General features: G+C 59.8%; 1 protein-coding gene across 1 annotated transcript; it reads right to left on the bottom strand.

Moving 5' to 3' along the window:
- Nucleotides 1-485: 485 nt before the first annotated feature.
- CHMP2A (charged multivesicular body protein 2A) lies at nucleotides 486-17620 on the bottom strand. Its single transcript, XM_053969164.1, has 7 exons — nucleotides 17276-17620; nucleotides 14953-15030; nucleotides 14681-14855; nucleotides 11508-11687; nucleotides 7041-7171; nucleotides 5560-5621; nucleotides 486-1341 (listed from the first exon to the last, which is right to left on the bottom strand). Exons 2-7 carry the CDS (start codon nucleotides 15021-15023, stop codon nucleotides 1214-1216), a joined length of 747 nt encoding a protein of 248 aa, XP_053825139.1. The 5' UTR covers nucleotides 15024-15030; nucleotides 17276-17620; the 3' UTR covers nucleotides 486-1213.
- Between the last annotated feature and the right edge of the window lie 965 nt (nucleotides 17621-18585).

Below are 18585 nucleotides of genomic sequence, written 5' to 3'. Positions count from 1 at the left end.
ATAAAGGGGGGAAATCCCAAAAAAAAGAGTGAAAATCCCAAAAAAGGGGGAAAATCCCAAATAAAAGGGGAAATCCCAAAAAAGGGGAAATCCAAAAAAAAAGGGGGAAATCCTAAATAAAGAGAGAAAATCCCAAAAAAAAGAGTGAAAATCCCAAAAAATGGGGAATCCCAAATAAAAGGGGGGAATCCCAAATAAAAGGGGGGAAATCCCAAATAAAAGGGGGGAAATCCCAAAAAAAAAAGAGGGGAAATCCCCCCTAAAAAGGGGGGAAATCCTAAATAAAGGGGGGGAAATCCCAAAAAAAATGAGGGAAAATCCCAAAAAAAGGGGGGGAAATCCCAAAAAAAGGGGGGGAAATCCTAAATAAAGAGAGAAAATCCCAAAAAAAAAGAGTGAAAATCCCAAAAAAGGGGGGAAATCCCAAAAAAAAAAAGAGGGGAAATCCCCCCTAAAAAAGGGGGAAATCCTAAATAAAGGGGGGGAAATCCTAAATAAAGAGAGAAAATCCCCAAAAAAAAAGGGGGAAATCCCACTTGGGGGGGTCAGAATCCCAAAACCACTCCAAAAAATGGGATTAAAGGGGGAAAATCCCCCTCAGGGATGGTGAAAAATCCCAAAAAATCCCCCAAAAATCAGAAAAAAAAAACCCCAAAATCATCCCAAAATTGGGGGAAATCCTAAATAAAGGGGCTCAGACTATGGAGGGTTTAAGGAGTGGGGCAAGGACCAGAAAATCCCCCCGAAAATCGGAATAAAGGGGCAAAATCCCCCCTCTGGGACGGCGAAAAATCCCCAAAAAAAATCCCAAAAAATCCGAAAACCCCAAAGAAACCCCAAAGAAATCCCAAAGAAGCCCCGAGCGGCTCCGAGCGGCCCCGAGCAGTCCCGAGCGGCCCCGAGCGGCCACGAGCGGCTCCGAGCAGTCCCGAGCATCCCCGAGCCGCTCCGAAGAAGCCCCGAGCAGTCCCGAGCCTCCCCGAGCCGCTCCGAAGAAGCCCCGAGCAGTCCCGAGCCTCCCCGAAGAAGCCCCGAGCTGCTCCGAGCAGCTCCGAGCAGCCCCGAGCAGCCCCGAAGATGCCCCGAAGACGCCCCGAGCCGCCCCGAGCAGCTCCGAGCCGCCCCGAGTAGCTCCGAGCAGCTCCGAAGAAGACCCGAGCAGCCCCGAGCGGTCCCGAAGAAGCCCCGAGCAGTTCCGAGCAGCGCCGAAGGCTCAGTCCCGCCGCAGGTTCTTCAGCCGCTCCTCCAGGTCGGCGTCGGCGTCGGCCAAAGCGGCCGCGGCCGCCTCGGCGCCCCCGCGGCCTTCCCCCGCCGCCAGGGACCCCCCCGGGGCCGGCAGCGCTGCGGAGGGACCGGGACAGGGGGACAGTGAGGGGACAGCGAGGGGACAGTGAGGGGACAGCGAGGGGACAGCGAGGGGACAGCGAGGGGACAGTGAGGGGACAGTGAGGGGACAGAGAGCGGACAATGAGGGGACAGTGAGGGACAGTGAGGGGACAGTGAGGGGACAGTGAGGGGACAGAGAGCGGACAATGAGGGGACAGTGAGGGGACAGTGAGGGGACAGAGAGCGGACAATGAGGGGACAGTGAGGGACAGTGAGGGGACAGCGAGGGGACAGTGAGGGGACAGAGAGCGGACAGTGAGGGGACAGCGAGGGGACAGGGAGGGGACAGTGAGGGGACAGCGAGGGGACAGTGAGGGACAGTGAGGGGACAGCGAGGGGACAGTGAGGGACAGTGAGGGGACAGCGAGGGGACAGCGAGGGGACAGCGAGGGGACAATGAGGGGACAGCGAGGGGACAGCGAGGGGACAATGAGGGGACAGTGAGGGGACAGTGAGGGGACAGTGAGGGGACAATGAGGGGACAGTGAGGGACAGTGAGGGGACAGTGAGGGGACAGTGAGGGACAGTGAGGGGACAGTGAGGGGACAGCGAGGGGACAATGAGGGGACAGTGAGGGACAGTGAGGGGACAGCGAGGGACAGTGAGGGGACAGTGAGGGGACAGTGAGGGGACAATGAGGGGACAGTGAGGGACAGCGAGGGGACAGCGAGGGGACAATGAGGGGACAGTGAGGGACAGTGAGGGGACAGCGAGGGGACAGCGAGGGGACAGAGAGCGGACAATGAGGGGACAGTGAGGGGACAATGAGGGGACAGTGAGGGACAGTGAGGGACAGTGAGGGGACAGCGAGGGGACAGTGAGGGGACAATGAGGGGACAGTGAGGGACAGTGAGGGGACAGTGAGGGGACAGTGAGGGGACAGTGAGGGGACAGTGAGGGACAGTGAGGGGACAGCGAGGGGACAGTGAGGGGACAGTGAGGGACAGTGAGGGGACAGCGAGGGGACAATGAGGGGACAGGGGGACAGTGAGGGACAGTGAGGGGACAGTGAGGGGACAATGAGGGGACAGTGAGGGACAGCGAGGGGACAGTGAGGGGACAGTGAGGGGACAGCGAGGGGACAGCGAGGGACAGTGAGGGGACAATGAGGGGACAGTCAGGGGACACGCGGGGGACACTCTGGGGACAGCCCCAACCCCGAACAGTCCCACACGGGTTGGCCCAAAGCCCAAAAAACCCACCCAGGTTATCCCAAAAACCCAGCCAGGTTATCCCAAAAACCCAGCCAGGTTATCCCAAAAAACCCAAAAACCCACCCAGGTTAACCCCAAATCCCAAAAACCGACCCAGGTTAGCCCCAAAACCCACACATTTTAACCCCAAAAACCCACACAGGTTAACCCCAAAATCCCAACAATCCCACCCAGGTTATCCCAAAACCCACCCAGGTTAACCCCAAAAACCCAAAAACACACCCAGGTTAACCCAAAAAACCCACCCAGGTTATCCCAAATCCCAAAACCCACCCAGGTTACCCCCAAAAAACCCAAAAACCCACCCAGGTTATCCCCAAAACACACCCAGGTTAACCCCAAAAACCCAAAAACACACCCAGGTTATCCCAAACCCTACAAACCGACCCAGGTTAACCCCAAAAACCCAAAAACCCACCCAGGTTATCCCAAAAAAACCAAAAACCGACCCAGGTTATCCCAAAAACCCACCCAGGTTACCCCAAAAACCCAAAAACCCACCCAGGTTATCCCAAAAAACCCAAAAACCCACTCAGGTTAACCCCAAAAACCCACCCAGGTTAACCCCAAAAACCCAAAAACACACCCAGGTTAACCCAAAAAACCCACCCAGGTTATCCCAAATCCCAAAACCCACCCAGGTTACCCCAAAAAACCCAAAAACCCACCCAGGTTATCCCAAAAAACCCAAAAACCCACCCAGGTTATCCCAAACCCTAAAAACCGACCCAGATTAACCCCAAAACCCCAAAAACCCACCCAGGTTATCCCAAAACCCACCCAGGTTAACCCCAAAAACCCAAAAACACACCCAGGTTAACCCAAAAAACCCACCCAGGTTATCCCAAATCCCAAAACCCACCCAGGTTACCCCCAAAAAACCCAAAAACCCACCCAGGTTACCCCAAAAACCCAAAACCCACCCAGATTAACCCCAAAATCCCACCCAGGTTATCCCAAAAACCCACCCAGATTAACCCCAAAATCCCACCCAGGTTATCCCAAAAACCCACCCAGATTAACCCCAAAATCCCACCCAGATTATCCCAAAATCCCATTAACCCCAAATCCCACCCAGATTATCCCAAAATCTCCGGAAACGCCCTCGAAATTATCCCCAAATCCACCCACAAACGGCCCAAAATCAACACCTCCCAAATCCCAAAAATGTCCCAAAAACGGCTCCAAAAATGTCCCAAAAATGTCCCAAAATGGCCCCAAAATGGCCCCAAAATGTCCCAAAAATGTCCTAAAAACGGCCCCAAAATGGCCCCAAAATGGCCCCAAATCCTGTTCAGGATCCCAAATGTCCCCAGACATCCCAAATGTCCCCACATTCCCCCAAATTCCACCCAGGATTTCTCAAATGTCCCCAAATTCCCCCAAATCCCTCCCGGGACCCTCAAACGCCCACCCCGACCCCTTAAATCCCCACAAAATGTCCTTTAAATCCCACAAAATTCCCCCAAATCCTCCCAAAATCCTCCCAAATATCACAAAATCCCACAAAATCCCCCGAATTCCCCACAAAATTCTCCCAAAATCCTGCCAGGCTCCCCGAATTCCCCCAAAAATCCCCCAAAATCCCCCAAAACTCAAAAATCCTACCAAATCCCCCAAAATTCCCCCAAAACCCTCCCAAACCCCTTCCAGACTTCCCAAAATTCCCCCAAGATCCCCCAAATTTACCCCAAAATCCCCCCCAAATCATCCCAAAATCCCCCCAAACCCCCCCAAACCCCCCAAATCCCCCAAAATGCCCCAAAATCCCCAAAAATCTCCCAAAATCCTCCCAAACCCCCACAAATCCCCCCAAAATCTCCCAAAATCTCCCAAAATCCCCCCAAATCCCCAATCCCCATCCCCAATCCCCAATCCCCAAATCCCCAAATCCCAATCCCAGATCCCAAATTCCCAAATCCCAATCCCAGATCCCCAATCCCAAATCCCAAATCCCCAATCCCCATCCCCAATCCCAAATCCCAAATCCCAAATCCCCAATCCCAAATACCCAATCCCCAAATTCCCCAATCCCCAAATCCCCAATCCCCAATCCCCAATCCCCAATCCCCAATCCCCAATCCCAGATCCCCAATCCCCAAATCCCCAATCCCCAATCCCCAATCCCAAATCCCCAATCCCCAATCCCAAATCCCCAATCCCCAATCCCAATCCCCAATCCCCAAATTCCCAAATCCCAAATCCCCAAATCCCCAATCCCAAATCCCCAATCCCCAATCCCAATCCCAATCCCCAATCCCCAATCCCAATCCCCAATCCCAGATCCCAAATCCCAATCCCAGATCCCAAATCCCCAATCCCAATCCCCAATCCCAATCCCCAATCCCCATCCCCAATCCCCAATCCCCAATCCCCAATCCCAAATCCCCAATCCCCAATCCCCGATCCCAGATCCCAAATCCCAAATCCCAATCCCCAATCCCCAAATCCCCAATCCCCAAATCCCCAAATCCCCAAATCCCAATCCCAGATCCCCAATCCCCAAATCCCCAAATCCCAAATCCCAAATTCCCAATCCCCTAATTCCCAAATCCCAAATCCCAGATCCCCAATCCCAGATCCCCAATCCCAAATCCCCAATCCCAAATCCCAAATTCCCAATCCCCAAATCCCCCAAAATCCCCAATCCCCAATCCCAGATCCCCAATCCCAGATCCCCAATCCCCAATCCCCAAATCCCCAATCCCAGATCCCAAATCCCAATCCCAATCCCAATCCCCAATCCCAAATCCCAATCCCAGATCCCAAATCCCAATCCCCAATCCCAATCCCCAATCCCCAATCCCCAATCCCAAATCCCAATCCCAGATCCCAAATCCCAATCCCCAATCCCAATCCCCAATCCCCAAATTCCCCAATCCCAAATCCCCAATCCCAGATCCCCAATCCCAAATCCCAAATCCCCAATCCCAATCCCATCCCCGCTCCCCGCGCTCACTGGCCAGCTCCTCCGTCAGGTTCAGCCCCAGCTCGTCCAGGACCTGCGACACCACGGCGTCACTGCGGGACACACTGGGATTAACTGGGACAAACTGGGATAAACTGGGACACACTGGGATTAACTGGGATAAACTGGGACAAACTGGGACACACTGGGACACCACGGCGTCACTGCGGGACACACTGGGATTAACTGGGATAAACTGGGATAAACTGGGACACACTGGGATTAACTGGGATAAACTGGGATAAACTGGGATAGACTGGGATAGACTGGGATAAACTGGGACAAACTGGGATTAACTGGGATTAACTGGGATAAACTGGGATTAACTGGGACACCACGGCGTCACTGCGGGACACACTGGGATTAACTGGGACACACTGGGATTAACTGGGATAAACTGGGATAAACTGGGATAGACTGGGATAGACTGGGACAAACTGGGATTAACTGGGACACACTGGGATAAACTGGGATTAACTGGGACACACTGGGATTAACTGGGACAAACTGGGATAAACTGGGATTAACTGGGACAGACTGGGACACTGGGACAGACTGGGACACACTGGGACACCACGGCGTCACTGCCAGGGGACACTGGGGACACTGGGAGGGGACAATGGGACAGACTGGGACAGACTGGGATTAACTGGGATTAACTGGGACAGACTGGGACAGACTGGGATAAACTGGGATAAACTGGGATTAACTGGGACAGACTGGGACCCGCTCCGGCCCCGTGTCCGCCCTGTGGCCCTGCCCCGTGTCCCCAGGTGTCCCCAGGTGTCCCTGATGTCCCCAAGTGTCCCCTGGGTGTCCCCTGGGTATCCCCAGGTATTCCCTGATGTCCCCAGGTGTCCCCTGGCTGTCCCTCAGTGCCCCAAGTGTCCCCTGAGTACCCCCGGCTGTCCCTGATGTCCCCTGGTGTCCTCAGGTGTCCCCTTCATGTCCCGAGTGTCCTCAAGTGTCCCCTGTGTGTCCCCAGGTGTCCCCAGATGTGTCCAGGTGTCCCCCAGGTGTCCCCAGGTGTGTCCCCAGCTGTCGTCCCAGGTGTCCCCAGGTGTCCCCAGGTGTGTCCCCAGCTGTCCCCAGGTGTCCCCAGGTGTCCCAGGTGTCCCCAGGTGTGTCCCAGATGTCCCCAGGTGTCCCCATGTCCCCAGGTGTCCCCCCAGCTGTCCCAGGTGTCCCAGGTGTCCCCCCAGGTGTCCCCATGTCCCCAGCTGTCCCCAGGTGTCCCCAGGTGTCCCAGCTGTCCCCAGGTGTCCCCAGGTGTCCCAGGTGTGTCCCCAGGTGTCCCCAGGTGTCCCCAGGTGTCCCAGCTGTCCCCAGGTGTCCCCAGGTGTCCCCGGTGTCCCAGGTGTCCCAGATGTCCCCAGGTGTGTCCCCAGGTGTCCCCAGGTGTCCCCAGGTGTCCCCCCAGGTGTCCCCAGGTGTGTCCCCAGGTGTCCCCAGGTGTCCCCAGGTGTCCCCACCTCTCGTCCTCGTCGTCCTCGTCCCCGAGGGCGTCGTCGATGGCGTCGCTCATCAGCTCCTCCTTCATGTCCATGAGCTCCGACTGCTTCTGGAACTCCTGCAGGATGCGCTGGATCTGCGGCAGCTTCAGCTGGGGACACATCGGGGACATTGGGGACACTGAGGGGACATTGGGGACACTGAGGGGACACTGGGGACATTGGGGACACTGGGACACTGAGGGGACATCGGGGACACTGAGGGGACATTGGGGACACAGCCAGCCCCGACTGCTTCTGGAACTCCTGCAGGATGCGCTGGATCTGCGGCAGCTTCAGCTGGGGACACAGGGACACTGAGGGGACACAGGGACACTGAGGGGACACTGAGGGGACACTGGGACACTGAGGGGACACTGAGGGGACACTGGGACACTGAGGGGACACTGAGGGGACACAGGGACACTGAGGGGACACTGGGGACACTGAGGGGACACTGAGGGGACACAGGGACACTGAGGGGACACTGGGGACACTGAATGGACACAGGGACACTGAGGGGACATCAGGGACACTGAGGGGACATCAGGGACATTGGGGACATTGGGGACATCAGGGACATTGGGATATCAGGGACAGCAGGAACACAGGGGACACTGAGGGGACATTGGGGACATCGGGGACACTGGGGACACTGAGGGGACACTGAGGGGACACTGAGGGGACACGGGGACACTGAGGGGACACAGGGACACTGAGGGGACATCAGGGACACTGAGGGGACACAGGGACACTGAGGGGACACAGGGACACTGAGGGGACATCAGGGACACTGAGGGGACACGGGGACACATCGGGGACATTGGGGACACATCGGGGACATTGGGGACACTGAGGGGACATCGGGGACACTGAGGGGACATCAGGGACATTGGGGACATTGGGGACATCAGGGACATTGGGATATCAGGGACAGCAGGAACACAGGGGACACTGAGGGGACATCGGGGACATCGGGGACACTGGGGACACTGAGGGGACACTGGGGACACTGAGGGGACATCGGGGACACTGAGGGGACACTGGGGACACTAAGGGGACACAGGGACACTGAGGGGACACAGGGACACTGAGGGGACACTGGGACACTGAGGGGACACTGGGGACACTGAGGGGACACAGGGGACACTGAGGGGACATGGGGACACTGAGGGGACATCAGGGACACTGAGGGGACATCGGGGACATTGGGGACACTGGGGACACTGAGGGGACACTGAGGGGACACTGAGGGGACACTGGGGACACTGAGGGGACACGGGGACACTGAGGGGACACAGGGACACTGAGGGGACACTGGGGACACATCGGGGACATTGGGGACACTGAGGGGACACAGGGACACTGAGGGGACATCGGGGACATCGGGGACACTGGGGACATCAGGGACATCGGGGACATTGGGGACATCGGGGACACTGGGGACACTGGGGACATTGGGGACATTGGGGACAGCAGGAACACAGGGGACACTGGGGACAGTGGGGACATCAGAGATATTGGGGACATTGGGGACACTGAGGGGACATTGGGGACACGGGACATTGGGGACATTGGGACATCAGGGACAGCAGGGACACAGGGGACATTTGGGACATGGGGGACACTGGGGACAACGAGGGGACGATGGGGACATTGGGGACACAGGGACAGCAGGGACACAGGGGACATTTGGGACATTGGGGTCACAGGGGTCACTGGGGACACTGGGGACAACGAGGGGACGATGGGGACATTGGGGACAACGAGGGGACAATGAGGGGACAATGGAGATACTGAGGGGACACGCAGGGGACAACAGGGTGAGCGCAGGGACAGCAGCGTGGCAGTGGGGACACCCCGGTGGCCCCGGCGCCCCCACCCGCGTCCGTGGTGCCACCGTGAGCCAGGTGACACAGTGACACAGGTGACACAGTGACACAGGTGACACAGGTGACACAGAGGACACACAGGTGACACAGGTGACACAGAGGACACACAGGTGACACCCTAGGTGACACAGTGACACACAGGTGACACAGGTGACCTCACCCGTCTGTTCATGGTGGCCATGGCCCTGGAGACTCCAGGTGACACAGGTGACACCTCAGGTGACACAGTGACACACAGGTGTCACCTGTCTGTGACACAGTGACACACCGGTGACACAGTGACACAGGTGATATCACAGGTGACACCCCAGGTGACACAGTGACACACAGGTGACAGAGGTGACCTCACCTGTCCGTTCATGGTGGCCATCACCCGTGTGACCCCAGGTGACACAGGTGACACCTCAGGTGACACAGTGACACAGTGACACACAGGTGACACACAGGTGACACACAGTGACACACAGTGACACACAGGTGACACACAGGTGACACAGGTGACACAGGTGACACACAGGTGACACACAGGGACACAGGTGACACAGGTGACACACAGGGACACAGTGACACAGGTGACACAGGTGACACACAGGTGACACACAGGTGACACAGGTGACACACAGGTGACACACAGGTGACACACAGTGACACACAGTGACACAGGTGACACACAGGTGACACAGGTGACACACAGTGACACACAGGTGACACACAGGTGACACACAGGTGACACACAGGTGACCCACCTGGCGGTTCATGGTGGCCATGGCCCGTGTCACCCCGCGCATGGCGCTGGCCATGGCGCTGTGGGATTTCAGGGTCTGCACGCGCAGTGCCAGCCCGGGTGACAGTGACACAGTGACACACAGTGACACAGGTGACACACAGGTGACACAGTGACAGTGACACACAGTGACACAGTGACACACAGGTGACACACAGGTGACACAGTGACACAGTGACACAGTGACACACAGGTGACACACAGTGATACAGGTGACACACAGGTGACACACAGGTGACACACAGGGACACAGGTGACACAGGTGACACACAGGTGACACACAGGTGACACACAGGTGACACACAGTGATACAGGTGACACACAGGTGACACAGGTGACACACAGGTGACACACAGGTGACACACAGGTGACACACAGTGATACAGGTGACACACAGGTGACACAGGTGACACACAGGTGGCACACAGTGACACAGGTGACACACAGGTGACACACAGGTGACACACAGTGATACAGGTGACACACAGGTGACACAGGTGACACACAGTGACACACAGTGACACACAGGTGACACACAGGTGACACACAGGTGACCCACCTGGCGGTTCATGGTGGCCATGGCCCGCGTCACCCCGCGCATGGCGCTGGCCATGGCGCTGTGGGATTTCAGGGTCTGCACGCGCAGTGCCAGCCCGCGTGACAGTGACACAGTGACACACAGGTGACACACAGTGACACACAGGTGACACACAGGTGACACACAGGTGACCCACCTGGCGGTTCATGGTGGCCATGGCCCGTGTCACCCCGCGCATGGCGCTGGCCATGGCGCTGTGGGATTTCAGGGTCTGCACGCGCAGTGCCAGCCCGCGTGACAGTGACACAGTGACACAGTGACACACAGGTGACACACAGGTGACCCACCTGGCGGTTCATGGTGGCCATGGCCCGTGTCACCCCGCGCATGGCGCTGGCCATGGCGCTGTGGGATTTCAGGGTCTGCACGCGCAGTGCCAGCCCGGGTGACAGTGACACAGTGACACACAGGTGACACACAGGTGACACACAGGTGACACACAGGTGACCCACCTGGCGGTTCATGGTGGCCATGGCCCGTGTCACCCCGCGCATGGCGCTGGCCATGGCGCTGTGGGATTTCAGGGTCTGCACGCGCAGTGCCACCCCGGGTGACAGTGACACAGTGACACAGTGACACAGTGACACAGTGACACAGTGACACACAGTGACACACAGTTGACACACAGTGACACACAGGTGACCCACCTGGCGGTTCATGGTGGCCATGGCCCGTGTCACCCCGCGCATGGCGCTGGCCATGGCGCTGTGGGATTTCAGGGTCTGCACGCGCAGTGCCAGCCCGGGTGACAGTGACACACAGTGACACACAGTGACACACAGGTGACACACAGGTGACACAGGTGACCCACCTGGCGGTTCATGGTGGCCATGGCCCGTGTGACGCCGCGCATGGCGCTGGCCATGGTGCTGTGGGATTTCAGGGTCTGCACGCGCAGTGCCACCCCGGGTGACAGTGACACAGTGACACAGGTGACACACAGGTGACACACAGGTGACACACAGTGACACACAGTGACACACAGGTGACACACAGGTGACACAGGTGACCCACCTGGCGGTTCATGGTGGCCATGGCCCGTGTCACCCCGCGCATGGCGCTGGCCATGGCGCTGTGGGATTTCAGGGTCTGCACGCGCAGTGCCAGCCCGGGTGACAGTGACACACAGTGACACAGTGACACACAGGTGACACACAGGTGACACAGTGACCCACCTGGCGGTTCATGGTGGCCATGGCCCGTGTCACCCCGCGCATGGCGCTGGCCATGGCGCTGTGGGATTTCAGGGTCTGCACGCGCAGTGCCACCCCCTGCACGTTGGCTCTCATGGCGATGAACTTGCGCTCGTAGCGCCGCGTCCGCACCAGGTCCTTGGCCAGCACCCGCACGGCGTCCTGGGGACGGGGACAGTGTCAGGGACGGGGACACGGGGACAGGGACGGGGACACGGGGACGGAGACACGGGGACAGGGACGGGGACGGGGACAGCGTCAGGGACAGGGACACGGGGACAGGGACGGGGACAGCGTCAGGGACACGGGGACAGGGACAGGGACAGGGACACAGGGACAGGGACAGGGATGGGGACACGCGGACAGGGACAGGGACGGGGACACGGGGACACAGGGACACGGGGACACAGGGTCAGGGACAGGGACACGGGGACACGGGGACAGGGACAGGGGATAGGGACATAGGGACAGTGTCAGGGACGGGGACACAGGGACAGGGACGGGGACAGGGACAGGGACAGGAACACAGGGACATGGGGACAGGGACAGCGTCAGCGACGGGGACACGGGGACAGGAACGGGGACAGCGTCAGGGACAGGGACACGGGGACAGGGATGGGGACAGGGACAGGAACACAGGGACAGCGTCAGCGATGGGGACACAGGGACAGGGACAGGGACGGGGACACGAGGACAGGGACAGGAACACGGGGACAGGGACAGGGACACGAGGACAGGGACAGGAACATGGGGACACAGGGACAGGGACAGGGACACGGGGACAGGGACAGGGACAGGGACACGGGGACAGGGATGGGGACAGGGACAGGAACACAGGGACAGCGTCAGCGATGGGGACACGGGGACAGGGACAGGGACGGGGACACGGGGACAGGGACAGGGACACGAGGACAGGGACAGGGACAGGAACATGGGGACACAGGGACAGGGACAGGGACACGGGGACAGGGACAGGGACAGGGACACGGGGACAGGGACAGGGACACAGGGACAGGGACAGGGACACGGGGACAGGGACAGGGACACGGGGACAGGGACAGGGACAGGGACATGGGGACAGGGACAGGGACACGGGGACAGAGACACAGGGACACGAGGACAGGGACGGGGACAGCGTCAGGGACGGGGACACGGGGACAGGGATGGGGACACGGGGACAGGGACAGGGACACGGGGACAGGGATGGGGACAGGGACATGGGGACAGGGACAGGGATAGGGACACAGAGACAGGGACAGCATCAGTGATGGGGACACGGGGACAGGGACAGGGACAGGGACGGGGACAGGGACAGGGACACGGGGACAGGGACAGCGTCAGTGACGGGGACACGGGGACAGGGACAGGGACAGGGACACGGGGACACGGGGACAGGGACGGCGTCAGGGACGGGGACACTGGGACAGGGATGGGGACAGGGACAGGGACATGGGGACACGGGGACAGGGACGGCGTCACTGACAGGGACATGGGGACACGGGGACAGGGACAGCAGGGACAGCGTCAGCGACAAGGACATTGGGACAGCGTCCTGGGGACAGCAGGGGACACAGAGGACAGTGTCAGGGACATGGGGGACACAGGGACAGGGACAGCAGGGACAGCGTCCTGGGGACAGGGACAGGAGGACACGGAGAGTGGGGACAGCAGGGACAGTGTCAGGGATAGGGACAGGGGACAGGGACAGGGACTGTGGGGACAGGGACAGCATCCTGGGGACAGCAGGGACAGGGATGGGGACAGTGGGGACACCGGGGGACAGCAAGGATGTCACACAGACCGACAGGGACAGCGGGGACAGAGAAGGACAAACAGGGACAGCGGGGACAGCCAGGGGACAGCGGGGACATCAGAGTGACAGGGGGGACATCAGGGGACAGCAGGGACATCAGAGTGACAGGGAGGACATCAGGGGACAGCGGGGACAGCCAGGGGACAGGGGGGACATCAGAGTGACAGGGGGGACATCAGGGGACAGCAGGGACATCAGGGGACAGCAGGGACAGCCAGGGGACAGGGGGGACATCACCAGGGACATGCAGGGACAGTGAGGGGACATCATGGGGACAGCAGGGACAAGGAGGGGACACACAAGGGACACCACAGGGACACACAGGGGACAGGCAGGGGACAGCAGGGACATGTGGGGACAGGGAGGGGACGGCAGGAAGAGACAGGGGACACTCCATGTCCCCCTCAGTGTCCCCTTGTCCCCTCCGTGTCCCCAGAGCCCTCAGTGTCCCTTGTCCCCGATCCCCTCCCCCCTCTCCCACCCGCCATGTCCCCTCTGTCCCCTCTGTCCCCGCTGTCCCCAATGTCCCCTCTGTGTCCCCATGTCCCCAGTGACCATCTGTCCACTCTGTCCCCACTGTCCCCTCTCTGTCCCCATGTCCCCTCTGTCCCTGGGATGTCCCCAGTGTCCCCGGTGTCCCCTGTCACCATCTGGCCCTGCTGTCTCCTCAGTGTCCCCCCAGTGTCCCTGATGTCCCCCCAGTGTCCCCTCTTACCATCTGGATCTGATGTCCCCCCACTGTCCCCAGTGTCCCCTCAGTGTCCCTGATGTCCCCTGTCACCATCTGGCCATGCTATCCCCCCAGTGTCCCCAGCGTCCCCTCAGTGTCCCCAATGTCCCCCCGGTGTCCCCAATGTCCCCCCGGTGTCCTCTGTCACCATCTGGCCCCGATGTCCCCCCAGTGTCCCCAATGTCCCCCTGGTGTCCCCTGTCACCATCTGGCCCCGATGTCCCCCCGGTGTCCCCTCAGTGTCCCCAATGTCCTGCCAGTGTCCCAAATGTCCCCCTGGTGTCCCCGATGTCCCCCTGGTGTCCTCTGTCACCATCTGGCCCCGATGTCCCCCCGGTGTCCCCAATGTCCCCCCGATGTCCCCCCAATGTCCCCCTGGTGTCCCCTGTCACCATCTGGCCCTGATGTCCCCCTGGTGTCCCCCCGGTGTCCCCGATGTCCCCCCAGTGTCCCCAATGTCCCCTGTCACCATCTGGCCCTGCTGTCCCCTCTGTGTCCCCGGTGTCCCCGATGTCCCCCCAGTGTCCCCAGTGTCCCCTGTCACCATCTGGCCCCGCTGTCCCCCCAGTGTCCCCCCGGTGTCCCCAATGTCCCCCCAGTGTCCCCTGTCACCATCTGGCCCTGCTTCGCCATCTTTTTGATGTCCACGATGATTTTCTTCTCCTGCGCCTCCAGCTTGAGCCGCTCTCGCTCCAGCTCGCGCACGGCGCGCGCCAGAGCGCGCTGGTTCTGCCGCAGCAGCTCCTCCGGAGAGCGCCGCCGCCCGAACAGCATCTCCATGGCACACCTGGGGACATCGGGGACATTGGGGACATCAGTGACACACAGTGACAGTGACACACAGTGACAGTGACACACAGTGACACACAGTGACAGTGACACACAGCGCCAGAGCGCGCTGGTTCTGCCGCAGCAGCTCCTCCGGAGAGCGCCGCCGCCCAAACAGCATCTCCATGGCACACCTGGGGACATCAGTGACATTGGGGACATCAGTGACACACAGTGACATCAGTGACACACAGTGACAGTGACACACAGTGACAGTGACACACAGTGACACACAGGGACAGTGACACACAGTGACACACAGCGCCAGAGCGCGCTGGTTCTGCCGCAGCAGCTCCTCCGGAGAGCGCCGCCGCCCAAACAGCATCTCCATGGCACACCTGGGGACATCGGGGACATCGGGGACATCAGGGACACACAGGGACACACAGGGACAGTGACACACAGTGACAGTGACACACAGTGACACACAGTGACACACAGTGACAGGGACACACAGCGCCAGAGCGCGCTGGTTCTGCCGCAGCAGCTCCTCCAGGGGGACACTGGGGACAGCCATGGCACACTGGGGACATTGATGGGACATTGGGGACATTGATGGGACATTGGGGACATTGATGGGACACTGGGGACAGTGATGGCACATTGGGGACAGTGATGGCACACTGGGGACATTGATGGCACATTGGGGACAGTGATGGCACATTGGGGACAGCGATGGCACACTGGGGACAGTGATGGGACATTGGGGACAGCGATGGCACATTGGGGACAGTGATGGGACATTGGGGACAGCGATGGCACATTGGGGACAGTGATGGCACATTGGGGACAGTGATGGCACACTGGGGACAGCCATGGCACATTGGGGACAGTGATGGCACATTGGGGACAGTGATGGGACATTGGGGACAGCGATGGCACATTGGGGACAGTGATGGCACATTGGGGACAGTGATGGCACACTGGGGACAGCCATGGCACATTGGGGACAGTGATGGCACATTGGGGACAGTGATGGCACACTGGGGACAGCCATGGCACATTGGGGACAGTGATGGCACATTGGGGACAGTGATGGCACACTGGGGACAGCCATGGCACATTGGGGACAGTGATGGCACATTGGGGACAGTGATGGCACATTGGGGACAGTGATGGCACACTGGGGACAGCCATGGCACATTGGGGACAGTGATGGCACATTGGGGACAGTGATGGCACATTGGGGACAGTGATGGCACACTGGGGACAGTGATGGCACATTGGGGACAGTGATGGCACATTGGGGACAGTGATGGCACACTGGGGACAGCCATGGCACACTGGGGACAGTGATGGCACATTGGGGACAGTGATGGCACACTGGGGACATTGATGGCACATTGGGGACAGTGATGGCACATTGGGGACAGTGATGGGACATTGGGGACAGTGATGGCACATTGGGGACAGCGATGGCACATGGCCCAGGGTGCGCTGGTTCTGCCAGAGCAGCTCCAGGGGGACACTGGGGACACTGGGGACATTGGGGACATTGGGGACACTGGGGACACTGGGGACACTGGGGACATTGGGGACATTGCGGACACGGGGGACACGGGGGACATTGGGGACACTGGGGTCATTGGGGACACGGGGACATGGCAGCAGCTGGAGATGGGGACAGGGGACAGCGGGGGACAGGGGGAGGGGACGGGGGTGACACACGGGGGTGACACACGGGGACAGGGGGTGACACACGGGGGTGACAGGGACAGGGGGTGACACACGGGGGTGACAGGGACAGGGGGTGACACACGGGGACAAGGGGGTGACACACGGGGGTGACAGACAGGGACAGGGGGTGACACACGGAGGGGACACACAGGTGACACATGGTGACACACACAGGTGACACAAAGGTGACACACGGTCACACACGGAGGTGCCACACACAGGTGACACACAGGTGCCACACAAGTGACACACACAGGTGCCACACGGAGGGGACACACAGGTCACACACAGGTGTCACACAGGTCACACATGGAGGTGCCACACGGAGGTGCCACAGGTGCCACACAGGTGCCACACGGTCACACACGGAGGTGCCACACACAGGTGTCACACAGGTGACACACAGGTGTCACACAGGTGTCACACACACAGGTGTCACACACAGGTGTCACACACGGAGGTGCCACACGGGGCCCGGCCGGTCCCGCAGCCCCCCCGGCCCTCGGGGCCCCCCAGAGCCGCTCCCGGCGCCCCGAACCCCCCGAGAGCCCAAAGCCGTCCCCGAGTGTCCCCGGGTGTCCCCGGGTGTCCCCGAGTGTCCCCGAGTGTCCCCAGGTGTCCCCAGGTGTCCCCAGGTGTCCCCAAATGTCCCCGAATGTCCCCAAATATCCCCAAATGTCCCCGGTCCCCCCCGGCCCTCACCGGCTCCGCTCGGGCACTTCCGCAAACAGTGACGTCACCGCGCTTCCGGTCACGCGACGCCGGGCTGGTTTCGGTCACGTGACGGCTCCGCCGAGAGGGGAGGAGCGAACCATAGAGAAGCGGCCGCGGCGGCCGGAGCGGCCACTTCCGGTGCGGGAGCAGCGAGAGCGGCGGCCGGAGCGGCTCCGCCCGGGAGTGCGACACCTGGCGGCGCGGCGGTGTCGGGCAGGCTGCGGGAACTGGGGATACTGGGAGTACTGGGAATGGGAACTGGGGATACTGGGAGCACTGGGAATGGGAACTGGGGATACTGGGAATGGGAACTGGGGATACTGGGAGCACTGGGAATGGAACTGGGAATGGGAACTGGGGATACTGGGAGTACTGGGAGCACTGGGAATGGAACTGGGGATACTGGGAGCACTGGGAATGGGAACTGGGGATACTGGGAGCACTGGGAGCACTGGGAATGGAACTGGGGATACTGGGAGCACTGGGAATGGGAACTGGGGATACTGGGAGCACTGGGAATGGGAACTGGGAGCACTGGGAGCACTGGGAATGGGAACTGGGAGCACTGGGAATGGAACTGGGGATACTGGGAGCACTGGGAATGGGAACTGGGAGCACTGGGAATGGGAACTGGGAGCACTGGGAATGGAACTGGGGATACTGGGAGCACTGGGAATGGAACTGGGAGCACTGGGAGCACTGGGAATGGAACTGGGGATACTGGGAGCACTGGGAATGGGAACTGGGAGCACTGGGAGCACTGGGAATGGAACTGGGGATACTGGGAGCACTGGGAATGAAAGTGGGGATACTGGGAGCACTGGGAATGGAACTGGGAGCACTGGGAATGGGAACTGGGAGCACTGGGAATGGAACTGGGGATACTGGGAGCACTGGGAATGGAACTGGGAGCACTGGGAATGGAACTGGGAGCACTGGGAGCGCCGGGGACTCCCAGGAAGAGCGCACCCCCAGCCCCTCCCAGTACAACCCAGTACAAACCAGTATAGCCCAGTATAACCCAGTATAAACCAATCCTGCCCCCCCTGCCAGTCCAAACCAGTCCAGACCAGTCCAAACCAGTCCAGACCAGTCCAAACCAGTCCAGACCAGTCCAGACCAGTCCAAACCAGTCTAAACCAGTACAAACCAGTCCAGACCAGTCCAAACCAGTCCAGACCAGTCCAGACCAGTCCAAACCAGTCCAGACCAGTCCAGACCAGTCCAAACCAGTCCGGACCAGTCCAAACCAGTCTAAACCAGTACAAACCAGTCCAGACCAGTCCAGACCAGTACAA

Source organism: Vidua macroura, unplaced genomic scaffold (genome assembly GCF_024509145.1).
Source record: "Vidua macroura isolate BioBank_ID:100142 unplaced genomic scaffold, ASM2450914v1 whyUn_scaffold_126, whole genome shotgun sequence".
Taxonomy (NCBI): Eukaryota; Metazoa; Chordata; class Aves; order Passeriformes; family Viduidae; genus Vidua; species Vidua macroura.
The sequence above is the reverse complement of the archived record's forward strand: the minus strand, read 5'-3'. Positions and strand labels throughout refer to the sequence as shown.

What these genes read in the sequence shown, in the direction of transcription:
- CHMP2A (XM_053969164.1), bottom strand. Translation starts at nt 15,023, where the DNA reads ATGGAGATGCTGTTTGGGCGGCGGCGCTCTCCGGAGGAGCTGCTGCGG. An exon ending in TGGCGAAGCAGGGCCAGATG is followed by an intron (nt 11,688 to 14,680) that starts GTGACAGGGGAC and finishes CCCCGTCCCCAG; the next exon opens with GACGCCGTGCGGGTGCTGGC. An exon ending in TGGCCACCATGAACCGCCAG is followed by an intron (nt 7,172 to 11,507) that starts GTGGGTCACTGT and finishes ATGTGTCCCCAG; the next exon opens with CTGAAGCTGCCGCAGATCCA.